The following is a 13303-nucleotide window of genomic DNA, read 5'->3' on the forward strand; positions in this document are numbered from 1 at the left end:
AGGCCCATCACTGCGTTTATAACCCCCAATGGGGCATTCATGTTCAAGAGGATGCCTTTCGGATTAGTGTTAGCTGTGGCGGTCTTCCAGAAAATAATGCAGCTAATCCTCAAAGGGGTTGACTGATCGATTTGTGTTTCCAGGACGACATCTTGGTCTTTGGACGCAGCGTAGAGGAACATGATGACTCCCTTAGGTTGCTATTCCAGAAGTTAACGAGTGCTGGATTAATGGTACAAAGGAACAAATCCAGAATAAAAGTGACTACAGTTGATTATTTCGGACGCTCAATTTCAGAGGAAGGGTTCAGGCCAAAAAACAACTTACTGAAGGCAGTAAGGGAAGACCCTTACCCAAAGAACAAAGAGGAACTCAAACAAGGGTTTAGGGGCAACCCTAATACAAAAAGAAGGAAAAGAAGAGAAGATAGTTGCGTTTGCTTCCCGTAGCCTCACTAGAGCAGAACACAATTACTCCGTAATTGAGAAAGAAGCGCTGGAGTGTTTCTGGGCGGTGAGGCACTTCAGATTCTTCTTATGGGGTCTGCCATTCACCATCAGGTTGGACCACAAGCCTCTCACCTCAATCTTTACAGTGAAAGAATTGAGAACTGTACTGCTCGAGTAAGTAAATGGATATTGAGGCTTGAGAACTTCAATTTCAAAGTATAGTACTTACCAGGAGAAGAAAACAAAATTGCTGATTACTTATCGAGGTCCCCCCTGCATACAGAAGTGCAAGAAGAAATACAGGATAACCCCATCATGGTAGTAGATGACCCGGCCATCACAGAAGGAGAATGGGACAAGTCAATGGAAGAAGATAAGGAGCTACAAATGCTCAGAAACATCATAGTAAGGTGGCCCGACAAAAAAAAATTGAGCTCGAAGAGGAACTCAAAGAATTCTGGGAAATCAGAAACGAGCTGAGCATCATGAGAAACAGAGTGTACCGCCAAGGCAGAGTGATACCACCAGCAGGAATCCGGAAAAGGATTATAAAATTGGAGCACGAAGGACACTTGGGGCGCAGCATCACGAAGTGAAGAGTCAGGGCGACATTTTGGTTCTCCAAGATGGACACCATGACAGAACAGGAAGTCAAGGAATGTATAAGCTGTGCCAAAAGTGACAAGACCAAGAAAGTGCATAGATCACCATTATCTCCAGTCAGAATACCGACAGAACCATGGAACAAACTAGCCATGGACATCATGGGGCCCATGGACAACCTGGGCATCCAAATGCGGTTCATGATCGTCCTAATCGACTACACCTCACATTGGATCAACCAGAAGTTTGTGCATCGTGTCAACACCAATACGGTGTTGGAATTCCTCAAAGATGCATTCAACTCTTATCACGGACAACGGGGTGCAGTTCACCTCACTAGCCATGAAGGAGTTTCTAGACAACTTGAACATAAAACATGAATTGGCGGCACTCTATTGTCCAAAAGCCAATGGCCTTGTGGAGCGAGCTAACAGGATGATAAAAGAACACATTCAATTAGCTGTGGCCAACAGTCACAATGTAGAACGCCACTTACAAAATTGCTTGTGGGCCTACCACTCCTCCCCTAACCCAGTGTCAGGTGTTTCCCCATTTGTCTCACTCCGCAGGAGAGAACTTTGCACCAAGCTCAACCCGGGTTGGCTGGAGGGAGGTAAAGAGGCAGATCTCAACCAGGAAGACATCAGTAGGACGGTAGAGCTGCATCAAACAAAGTACAAATGGTGGTATGATCAGAAGCACGGGGTAAAAGTACCAAGGTGGAAAGCTGGCGATGTGGTACAAGTCAAGCGAGATACAAAGGACTGGCACACCCAGAGTAAGTTCTATTCCCTGTGCCGCATTGTTAAAACCCTCAACAATGTTGTACAACTCGAGAATGGGCAGAGGTGGAGCTGTGATAAAATCGTAAGATCTGTATTGTGACTGTAATGTTCTCATATTCCATATTCACTGATGTATACATTTCCCGTATCTATGTGTTCCTTTCCCCTTGCCTTTCCTTGCCATCTCCTGAAATTTACGCTCTTTATACATCCCCTTCATTGTATAGGAAGGGAGGTGTGTTGTAGTTATGCCCGAGTTTGTACGTTCTGTCCACCCCTCCTTTTCCCCTCCTATTGGTTTCACCTGTAAAAACTCACCCCTTAGAACGTTGAGAGTGAGGCAGTTGTTGGAGACTAGGATGGTTAATAAAGTTGCATCATAAGACCCTTGTTGTTGCCATCATTTATCTTCTAACAGGCGTGTTTACTGTTTTGGGGATTTTGTATTAGGGACAGCACCCCGAGGGTGGACATCAGACTTGAAGCAGACTTTGAGGAGAGGGATATAGGAAGGAGCATCTTAGAACAAACTCTGTAACTTAGGCTACTTACCTGAGGAAAGTGAGTGTACTTCTTAGGAAGTCTTCACTGCTGACACCATTTCTCTTGCCTGTGGGAGGGAATGCTAAGTAAGGATGTCACCTTAGAGTTAGTGTATGGACAGACTAACTTTTTTCTTCTTTGAGCAAATGCAGACAAGGCTCCAAGCTCGGACTGTCATGTTTGCCTGATGCTTTTGGAATTTATGCTAATTTTCATATTGAGTCGCCTGAGACTCTTGCGTAGGATTATGTTTGTATTAGTGCGGTTTCTCTTCTGAACCTCTTGCTGAGGTGCTTGTATGTTCAGTTATTTCTGTCTATCTAATAAATTCTTTAAACTTTGTTTTGTAGTCAGTGGTTCTCTAAATTGTCTTGATTGTTCATTCACAAAGTTGGCGTGAGTTATGAATTTGGTGATCTTCTCTCTACACTTCTTAGCAGACAATAACGGTCCAGTAGACCACAGATTCTAAAGATTGGTAAGGAACAATCTAGATAGAATCTGGCCTCAACAGGTGCAAGGTTCATTCACCATGATCACAGAAATCGGCATATAAATGTGTCCAGAAAATCAGTCTGTGCTGTGTGCTACATAAATAGTCAGTTAAAATAAATATTTTTTTCATCAAATATTTACAAACTTGTTTGTGAAAAACTACTACTGAATATGGATATGGCTGAATATTAATAGCTTCCTAACACAATTGGCGATAAATACAAGTCATGTAGTAGGTTGTGCAAGCTGGGATTCAAGTTGTATGCATTGTGATGTTCTTTCAGAGTAAAATATGTCAAACAATCTCAGCTCTTCCTTTATCAACTGATTAAAAAAATCAGTGGGAACAATCTTTATTGACACCACCAGCAAACACCAGTTTACCGACAACACAGTTAGAGATACAATTAAATCATTTAAAGAGGCAAGACAAAACAGATGCAATATAATATTTTGGCTAGAAGACATGCTTCATTTTTTTAAATAAAAGGCATGCCCCACCTAAAACATAAAGCATACTTTAATACATTACATTGTCAATGAGACCTTCTCCTTGGTATTAAAATGGCAGTAAAGGCAGCCCAGCATGGTTAACGTATTGTCATACTGGTGTCAGACCACTTGCAATTCACTATTTTTCTCAAACTCGCATAGCTAATCTCTCATATGGACGAACTGTAGAATACTGCTCGCTCTGACACTCTGACAAAAAAATGAGGTACCTCCTAGAGAGGCTTTCATTGAAAATGCCTTGAAAGGCAAATAGGACTTGAGACAGTCTCAAATTGTGAAAAACTTTGTCACTACAAAAGATGATGTACCCCAGGGCAGATTTTCTAAACTGTGACCACATCAACAATCCTGATATCCACGAAGGCTTTCAGAGTCGAAAGCTTCCACCACCGGCTGCTACTATGGTCTCTCCGGTAATGAAGGAGGCATCGGATGAGCAGAGGAAGGACACAATGCCGCCAAGTTCGGTAGGCTCCCCTATCCTAGTAGACAATCGAAAAAAAACACAAGTGTAAATGGGTTCATAAGACTTACTGAACAAAGAACTCCAGAAGTTTCATGCAAGGGCATTTACAAGGCAAGGTGGGTATTGGAACCAACCTATGGTCATTTTTGATTTTCCTATATTTCCAAATAATCCAGGCAATAATCACCATGGGGCCTGTTTGCAAACTGCATTGTGTAGTATGATTAGTAGTACCACTATAGTACAGATAACCTACTGCAAAATGCTATTCCCATACCTACGTGTGGAGGTTTTGCCCTGCAGAATAAATACATATCTAGAATATAGCATCATCGAGATCGCTGTTGCCTCGATGACCTTCAGCAAATGGGAACTAGTGCTCCTGTAGTACTGATTGTTGAAACATATTAAACAGCTACAGAGTCTTGTGGTCCGTACTACACATGACCTAAAGTAATATTCCCAGGTTAGATGTTAGCCAAAGGTGACTCCTAAATATTTGTGACCATGTACCATTTCGACTCATAATCGGACCATGTGTAATTACTGCTATTTCTTCTAAAGGAAAATAGGTTTGGAGTTATTCATTGTCAGTTTGTTGTTGAGATTATAGATTATTAGCAAATTCAACAATCTATAAAGGTTAATGGGAATTTGGTCCAAAAATATTAATCCTGCATGTAGGCCAGCATGCAAATTCTAGGCAGCCCTAAGAGACGAGAGAAATATGTGAATTTTCCAAGTGTTTCGGCAAGATTTGCCATGCACAGATTGAATAGGCCGGGCACAAGTATACACCCTGACAATGACTGTTAGAGGTTGCTATTTCTGAGAGCAACTCTCATATTGATCTGAACGTTGACCCAAATCTCAGGGTGTAAGGCTCTAGCCTGCTCCAGCAAGGGTGGGTCAACACCTAATTTGATTAGCTTTCCCCTGACTAATGATTTATATACCTGGTCAAAAGCTGCACTATAGTCAATAAAAGAACAGTACAGCTTTCTTTTGTCAAATATGACAGCTGAAGCAAAAGTAATCACCTTACCTTCTGTTAAATATTCAAAAGTATTCATTGGTCTCTCAAGGCTAGACCATGCCTTCACATAATCCTTTTGTTGTATTGTTCGATTTTTATCAATTTAATTCTGCTTCATCAAAGAGAATAAATTGTTCCGTTGTGGATCAGTACTGTCAACTTTTCTTATTTCCCACACTTTTCGATTTGAGGTGGAGAAATATGCTTTGAGGACGCATCTGGTACACCGGATAAAATTAAAGCACAGGAAGTAAGAGACTCTGTGGAAGGACTTTTCACTGGGAAATCGACGGTATTATCACCCAAAAACATATGCTCAAGTACTGCTAAATACTTGTTACCATCACTTTAGGCACTATGGAGAATCGTAGTGGATAGTAACAGCACTCATCGATTCCAATTCCGCTAGAGTCAGAGTTTTTTGGGTCCAATAATTATCACCCATTACCAGATTTTTGGGGCATACAATTCAGATTTTGGTGCTGTATTAAAAATTTTTTTTTAATTTTGAATAATTACCGGTGCTTTTTTCAGAGTTAAATACAGGCAGGTTTGAGCTGCTAAAATTTAATTTTGAGGGCCACACTTGTTCAAAGCCCGCCTTACTCCTAGTTCCGAAGCCTGCGCAAACAGGTATTTTCAGACTTGCCAACCTACAACTAAATATTGCAGTGTAAAGAGGGGCGTGGCCTTAGAGGGTGAGGCCCTTCACAACTCTCACCACATCCTCTTGCAAAAAGAACCACCAAATAGTGGCTGAGGCTGCCGCCGATGTCCCGGGGTCTTTTCACACCTCTTAATGTACATCGGCCGCTTAACACCTGCAAGACGAGCTGAAAAGTCACTTTGTGTAGTGGTTTCCAGCTTGCCTCGCCTGCCACCCCGTGATTTCACCTTCTCACTGGGTGATCTTGTGAAGGGAATGTAAGTCATGTGACACACAGCCACGGCCGCTGCAGGTAAGAGGGGTGCTGCTGGGTGAGGGGAATATTGAGAGACGACCAGGGGGCAAATTAATTATTTATCTAATTTTCCTTCATGGTCGTCACTCGAAATCCCTCCACCTGGCCCCGACGCTCTTACCTGCGGCGGCCGCGGCTGGTGACACAGGGTGACACCGTGTGAGTCGGCAGGTCTGTGTTTGTATAGGTATTGGAATTTAAAGGGCCACATGTTATGAGGGAATGTAATAGGGACTTATTGTGTTCCGGGTCTGGCAGAACTGGCCTTTTCTCAGATGGCACCCTGGGCGAAACTACATTTTGTGCTGTACTAATCCTCCTCCACACCTTCGCCATCAACCCTCTCCCATTGGTGCCCCTCATGGGGGTCCCTTTAGTGCTTACAGGTCATATACTGGCTGAGTACCTCAGAAGTGACAGGCCGGAGAACACAAATTTTCACCTCCTCCCCTCAATCACCTATTCATTTGCTAAACTAGAGGTGAGAGTTCCTGGGAGAGGTTAGAGCAAAGGTCTTCAAACTTTGTGATGCTGAGACCCCCTTGTAAAACCTTTTTAGGCGTAAGGACCCCCTTCCAACAAAAGTTTCTAGAAACTGGTACTCCTCATCATCAACTTTTGACAACCATAAATGCGCCTGTTAGACCTCATCGGATCCCTCCATCATTCATCCACCCACACTTTCACACATCCATCAATCCACCCTTTCATCCTTCCATCCATACATCCATCCTTCATCCATCCACCCTTTCATCCTTCCATCCATACATCCATCCTTTACCCTTCCTTCCATCCACCCATCATTCATCCACCCACCTTTTTACACATCCATGCATCATTCATCCATCCAACCTTTTTTCCATTAATACATCCATCCACCCTTTCATCCTCCCATCCATACATACATCCTTCATCCACCCTTTCATCCTCCCATCCATACATCCATCCTTCATCCATCCACCCTTTCATCCTCCCATCCATACATCCATCCACCCTTTCATCCATACATCCATCCACCCACCCTTTTATCCATCCACCCATCATTCATCCCCCCACCTTTTCACACATCCATCCATGCATAATTCATCCATGCAGCCTTTTATCCATCCATACATCCATCAACCCTTTCATCCTCCCATCCATACATACATCCATCCTTCATCCATCCACCCTTTCATCCTCCCATCCATACATACATCCGTCCTTCATCCATCCACCCTTTCATCCTCCCATCCATACATCCATCCTTCATCCTTCCACCCTTTCATCCTTCCATCCATACATCCATCATTCATCCATCCACCCTTTCATCCATCCATTCACCCATCATTCATCCACCCATCTTTTTACATATCCATCCACCCTTTCATCCATCCTTCATCTGTCCACCCTTTCATTCTTCCATCCATACATCTATCCTTCACCAATCTATCCTTCATCCATCCACCCTTTCATCCATACATCCATCATTCATCCATCCACCCTTTCATCCATCCATTCACCCTTCATTCATCCACCCATCTTTTTACACATCCATCCATCATTCATCCATCCACCCTTTCATCCATCCATTCTTCCGTCCACCCTTTCATTCTTCCATCCATACATCTATCCTTCACCAATCTATCCTTCATCCATCCACCCTTTCATCCTTCCATCCATACATCCATCATTCATCCATCCACCCTTTCATTCATCCATCCACTCATCATTCATCCACCCACCTTTTCACACATCCATCCATCCTTCAGCCTTTCATCCATCCATCCACCTATCATTCATCCACCCACCTTTTCTGTGCCTCTCTCATGGGGGGGGGGGGGGGGGGGGGGAATCAGTATCTCTCTGCGTCGTCTTCATTCTTCTTTCCCACTCATGGGTGGGCATCTCTGTGCCTCCCTGCATGGGGCGGGGGACGTGTCACGGGACCCACAGCTCCAGGTGCGCAACATCCATTGAGCTCAAAGGGCTACACTACAGCCACTCCCCCAGCCCCCCCCCCCCAGCTCGTGTATGTGAGCCCGGCAGTAACAGCTTCACACACAGTCATACCCAAGTACTTGACAGGCCTTTAAAAGACCTTTTACTTGTTAATGAGGCGTTGATGTTTTTCACAACTCGGTGTGAATTAGGCCTCCGCCGTGAGCACCCTCAGCCCAATGCCAGGAACTGCACTCTGCAGAATCTGCGACCCCCTTCCCAGCACTCCACGACCCCCCTGGGGGTCGCGCCCCACAGATTGAAGACCGCTGGGTTAGAGGGAGAAGGAAGGAGGAGAAGTAATGAGGAGGCCAAGAAAATGAAAGAAAACATGATTTTAAAGAAAACGTGAAGGGAACAATTTGATCTGGCTGTCTGTAATAAAAGATTTATTCACAACAGCTCAGGAGGTCAGCTAATTGTGCACCCCACCAACTGTAGACGCCATGGGCCTGGGCCCAGCTCGCTCATGCCAAATGCCAGCCCTAATGTCCGGCTTTCTGCACATGTCGGCAGCAACCCTGCTTAAAGTGACTGTTGTGTGGGCACGGTCTTGCAAAATGGCAGAGAACACACGTTGATCCCTATTTCCCCAGCAGCGGTGCGTCCATTGGGGCGTAGGGGCGTAGCCCTACCAGCCACAATGGACCCGCATCGCGGCCGCCGGCCGCAATCCTTTCTATTCATTTTTTATTAAATACATTGCAACAATCCCTCCGCCCTCAGCCCACCGCCGGGAATTGTGCAGGGGGGAGGGGGGAGGGGGGGGGGGTGGCCTGCAGCTTGAGTGACACTCAGGCAGACCGTAGTGCACTGTGCGCATGCTTGGGATTGTTGGTTACTGTCTCAAGCATGCGCACTAAGTTCCCCAGCGGGACCCAGGGGGGTACTTGTTCGCCTGCTGCCAGTGCCACAGCCCGGGTTTTCAAAGGGCGACAGGGCGAGCAGCAAATGTGCCCCCCCCAGCGCCAGGATTGGCTGGTCCACCAGCATGCAGCAGCCATTGGATGCCGCGCGGGGGGTGGCACACACACTGTTGACGCACACGCTGCGAGGAGGAACAGGATGTCGGCGGACGGCGGTAAGAAAACTTCGGCAAGTTTTGTAATGTATGTCTATCTATGTAGTTGCATTCCCCGACCCCTTTGCAGAACGGAATTAGCCACCAGGGTCCGGTTAATTGCTTGAGAGTGGAACGCAGAGGAGAATATGAAAAGTCATTATTTCCGGGGGGGGGACTTAATTCTTCTGAGCGTTTACATTCTCATCATCCGAGTTCCAGGGGCTTGTTGAAAATCTATCTTAGTCAATGATGTGTGCCAAAGAACTGAAAATAATGAAATCCGTGAAAGGGGCTCCACCTGCGCAGTTGAAGCCCGGTTGCGTAATATATAACCTTCCATTTCAAAAGTCCTTTTTTTTCATTAGCCAAGAAATCAAAAATGCCACGGGGCATTATTGGGATTCTCGGGTGTCCGGTGTTCATATTAGCTCTGAAAAGTCAACTTTCCAGACGAATGACAAAGTATTAATACAGCTCTGAAAGGGCTTTCTACGGGAAAGTGAGGTGAATATAAACCAGAAACCTTATTCTGCTCTGTCCTCCTCTGGGCCCATCACTAGCTTTGCTTCTCTCTCGATGTACATAATAAATGATGGCTATTGTTATCGTAAAGACCCGTATACACAGACATTGCCATAACTGCGAGTTATAGGTTACCATTGACAAGCTGAATTGCATTACATAAAACCTCTATTGGTGATAATTGTTATATCTGTGCTGCACAATGTATAAATAATAAGCACTATTCACTAATCACTTGTTTTCCTTAGCACATCCGTCCTTCCTTTATTTATTCAAGTAGCTCTGTGACTGGAGCTGGTTAAAAAGCATGTTTAGGTGCCATGAGGCGTCGTTGTTTAAAACTTTGTTGTAAAGTGCAGCAAACTGAAACACAAAGCACAGTCTATTCTGCTACTTGCTCCTGTAGGACCGAAAGAAGCCCCTGTAGGAATACCCTTCCATTTTCCTTCAGCTTTGAGCTGTGCAGATGAGCTGTGCAGACCTATGAACACCATCTATTCTTCATGGAAGTATTATCCAATTTCGCGAGAGGCAGGAAGTCATTTTATGAGGATACTAAACAGGTCTTCAATGCTTCTGCCAGAAAATTTGGATAATAATCGCTACACGAAAGATGACCGACCTCCGTAGCTTACACTGAGAGGAGCACAATAATGTCTGAAATTACGTCAATTGGATAATGAGCTTCTTGACTATGTTAAACCAAGAGGACACAAGATAATAAGGGGTGCAGCCAGGAAAGGGGGGCAAGCAGTGGGGGTGGGGTGTGGGGAGGGCTGTACTGCAGACCGAGGGGTACAGCCAGGACAGGGGGTGTAAGCAGGGGGGTCGGAGGGTAGAGGGGAGAGGTGTGCTATAGTCCGAAGAGTACACCAGCACAGGGGTGCAAGCAGGGGGCGGGGTAGAGGGGAGAGCTGTGCTGCAGTCAGAGGTGTACAGCCAGGGCAGGGGGTGTAAGCAGGGGGCAGGTGTGGGTCACAGGGGTGCAACCAGGGCAGGGAGGGCAATTAGGGGGACGGGGTGGAGGGGAGAGCTGTGCTTCAGTCCGAGGGGTGCAGCAGGACAGGGGTGCAAGCAGGGGGCGGGGTAGAGGGGAGAGCTGTGCTGCAGTCAGAGGTGTACAGCCAGGGCAGGGGGTGTAAGCAGGGGGCAGGTGTGGGTCACAGGGGTGCAACCAGGGCAGGGAGGGTAATTAGGGGGACGGGGTGGAGGGGAGAGCTGTGCTTCAGTCCGAGGGGTGCAGCAGGACAGGGGTGCAAGCATGGGGGCGGGGTAGAGGGGAGAGCTGTGCTGCAGTCAGAGGTGTACAGCCAGGGCAGGGGGTGTAAGCAGGGGGCAGGTGTGGGTCACAGGGGTGCAACCAGGGCAGGGAGGGCAATTAGGGGGACGGGGTGGAGGGGTGAGCTGTGCTTCAGTCCGAGGGGTGCAGCAGGACAGGGGTGCAAGCAGGGGGCGGGGTAGAGGGGAGAGCTGTGCTGCAGTCAGAGGTGTACAGCCAGGGCAGGGGGTGTAAGCAGGGGGCAGGTGTGGGTCACAGGGGTGCAGCCAGGGCAGGGAGGGCAATTAGGGGGACGGGATGGAGGGGAGAGCTGTGCTTCAGTCCGAGGGGTGCAGCAGGACAGGGGTGCAAGCAGGGGGCGGGGTAGAGGGGAGAGCTGTGCTGCAGTCAGAGGTGTACAGCCAGGGCAGGGGGTGTAAGCAGGGGGCAGGTGTGGGTCACAGGGGTGCAGCCAGGGCAGGGAGGGCAATTAGGGGGACGGGATGGAGGGGAGAGCTGTGCTTCAGTCCGAGGGGTGCAGCAGGACAGGGGTGCAAGCAGGGGGCGGGGTAGAGGGGAGAGCTGTGCTGCAGTCAGAGGTGTACAGCCAGGGCAGGGGGTGTAAGCAGGGGGCAGGGGGCAGGTGTGGGTCACAGGGGTGCAACCAGGGCAGGGAGGGCAATTAGGGGGACGGGGTGGAGGGGAGAGCTGTGCTTCAGTCCGAGGGGTGCAGCAGGACAGGGGTGCAAGCATGGGGGCGGGGTAGAGGGGAGAGCTGTGCTGCAGTCAGAGGTGTACAGCCAGGGCAGGGGGTGTAAGCAGGGGGCAGGTGTGGGTCACAGGGGTGCAACCAGGGCAGGGAGGGCAATTAGGGGGACGGGGTGGAGGGGAGAGCTGTGCTTCAGTCCGAGGGGTGCAGCAGGACAGGGGTGCAAGCAGGGGGCGGGGTAGAGGGGAGAGCTGTGCTGCAGTCAGAGGTGTACAGCCAGGGCAGGGGGTGTAAGCAGGGGGCAGGTGTGGGTCAGAGGGGTGCAGCCAGGGCAGGGAGGAAAATACACAGAGGCAGGATATTTAGCCATCAGTGAAGATTGAGACATGCTGCAACTCTTTAAATGAAAATTTAGGGCAACATAAAGTGATTGTCTGTGCTCTCATTATATGTGTTCCGTGGAAATGTGGACAACAACACTCCCTACGTAAATTCGTTCACACCTCCAGTAGAAGCGCAGTACGTACGGCTGTTTCCACAGGTGTGCAGAAGACATTGCACTTTAAGGATGAAGCTACTGGGATGCGAATTGTCAGGTCAGCCTATAACTTTATGATATTAATTTGGAATGGATTGAAAAGACTATATGTGCATATTGCTATAGTATATACAAATGTGCAGAGTGTCGTATGGCATTTACTACTATTCAGAGGGTGGGAAAGGGCTATGACTCTTAAGAGCCGAAGCCTCTTGCCGAACTCAGAATCTCTTGAGTCCACTCACGCCGCAGGTTCTTCCAGGTAATAATGACGCTTTCAGGCAACAGGGGCGTTAATGGTGAGAGAGAAGCATCAGGGCGATTAATGGTGAGAGAGAGAAGCAGCAGGGCGATTAATGGTGAGAGACAAGTAGCAGGGCGATTAATGGTGAGAGAGAAGCAGCAGGGCCATTAGTGGTGGTGAGAGAGAGGCATCAGGGCAGTTATGGGGAGCGAGAAGCAGGCAGGGCGTGACTAGTGAGTGGGAAAGGTGTTAACAGTAGGAGGGAGACGGGAGAGTTAATGGTAGAAGGAAGACAGGACGTCAGCGGAGAGAGAAGGCGACGGGGGCACTGTAAGAGGGAGACGGGCATTAATAGAGAAAGGAAGACTGGGGCGTCAGGCAGGCCCCTGCTACGCTTCATGAAGTGCGGGGCTTCCTGCCCGAGGCCACTGAATATATTTGGAGACATGGGAGACTCGGCGGCTCCTCATTGTGTTCCGGGAGGGGAGTGGGCACCGTTTTTATCACGCCTCTGAGGAGCATTCGTGGTGAGATGGAGACATGGGCCTTAACGGAGAGGGCAGTGGTTTTAGTGATGAGATGGATAGAATGGTCCATGGAAAGGAGACCTTGTGTCAATGGCAAAGGGAGACGGGCATCAGTTATGGTTATAGGGAGAGCATGCGTTCATTATGCTTTAGGGGAAAAAGGCAGAGGTAACCCTGAAAGTAAGGGGTGACATGGAGGGCTTGGCTTCACAAAGAGTTGAGGAAGGCAGCCAGTAGAGCAATAGGAAGGAAATTCGAGACCTCGCCATAATAAAACCTAAATAAATGTACGAAGAGGAAAACGAGAAAAGAAAAAGGAGCTGGGCTTTTTGGGGTGTGTGGAGAAAAGGGACAGGGCAATGTGGGAGAACGCAGACGAAGCAGTCAGCCACGTTTGTCTTATATAACATGTCCCATACACTGTTTTACACACCTATGATTGCTAGTCTCTGTGTAATGTGTGCGTTATGTACAGTGCTGTTATGTACAGTGGTGTTCATTCGACTTACTATGTTGCTGGAGTGCATTTGTTTTTTTTGCAACTGATTCTATGACTTTTAGGGGTGTATCCTCGAAAGTCTCCTGTTAATGTGGCTGACCTGCTTGCTGA

The 13303-nt window shown here is 47.6% G+C and overlaps 1 protein-coding gene across 1 annotated transcript in view; it reads right to left on the reverse strand.

Annotated features, from left to right (window-relative positions):
* Window positions 1-3202: 3202 nt before the first annotated feature.
* The window catches only part of LOC147716744 (dehydrogenase/reductase SDR family member 4-like), a 146641-nt gene continuing 136540 nt past the window's right edge, over window positions 3203-13303 (reverse strand). Inside the window, exon 9 of the mRNA XM_086923686.1 lies at window positions 3203-3870. Coding sequence (XP_086779812.1) covers window positions 3756-3870 — 115 coding nt within the window. The 3' untranslated portion in view covers window positions 3203-3755. The remainder of the gene's footprint in view (window positions 3871-13303) is intronic.

The sequence above is a fragment of the Lissotriton vulgaris genome, chromosome 5 (genome assembly GCF_964263255.1).
Source record: "Lissotriton vulgaris chromosome 5, aLisVul1.2, whole genome shotgun sequence".
NCBI classification, from domain to species: domain Eukaryota; kingdom Metazoa; phylum Chordata; class Amphibia; order Caudata; family Salamandridae; genus Lissotriton; species Lissotriton vulgaris.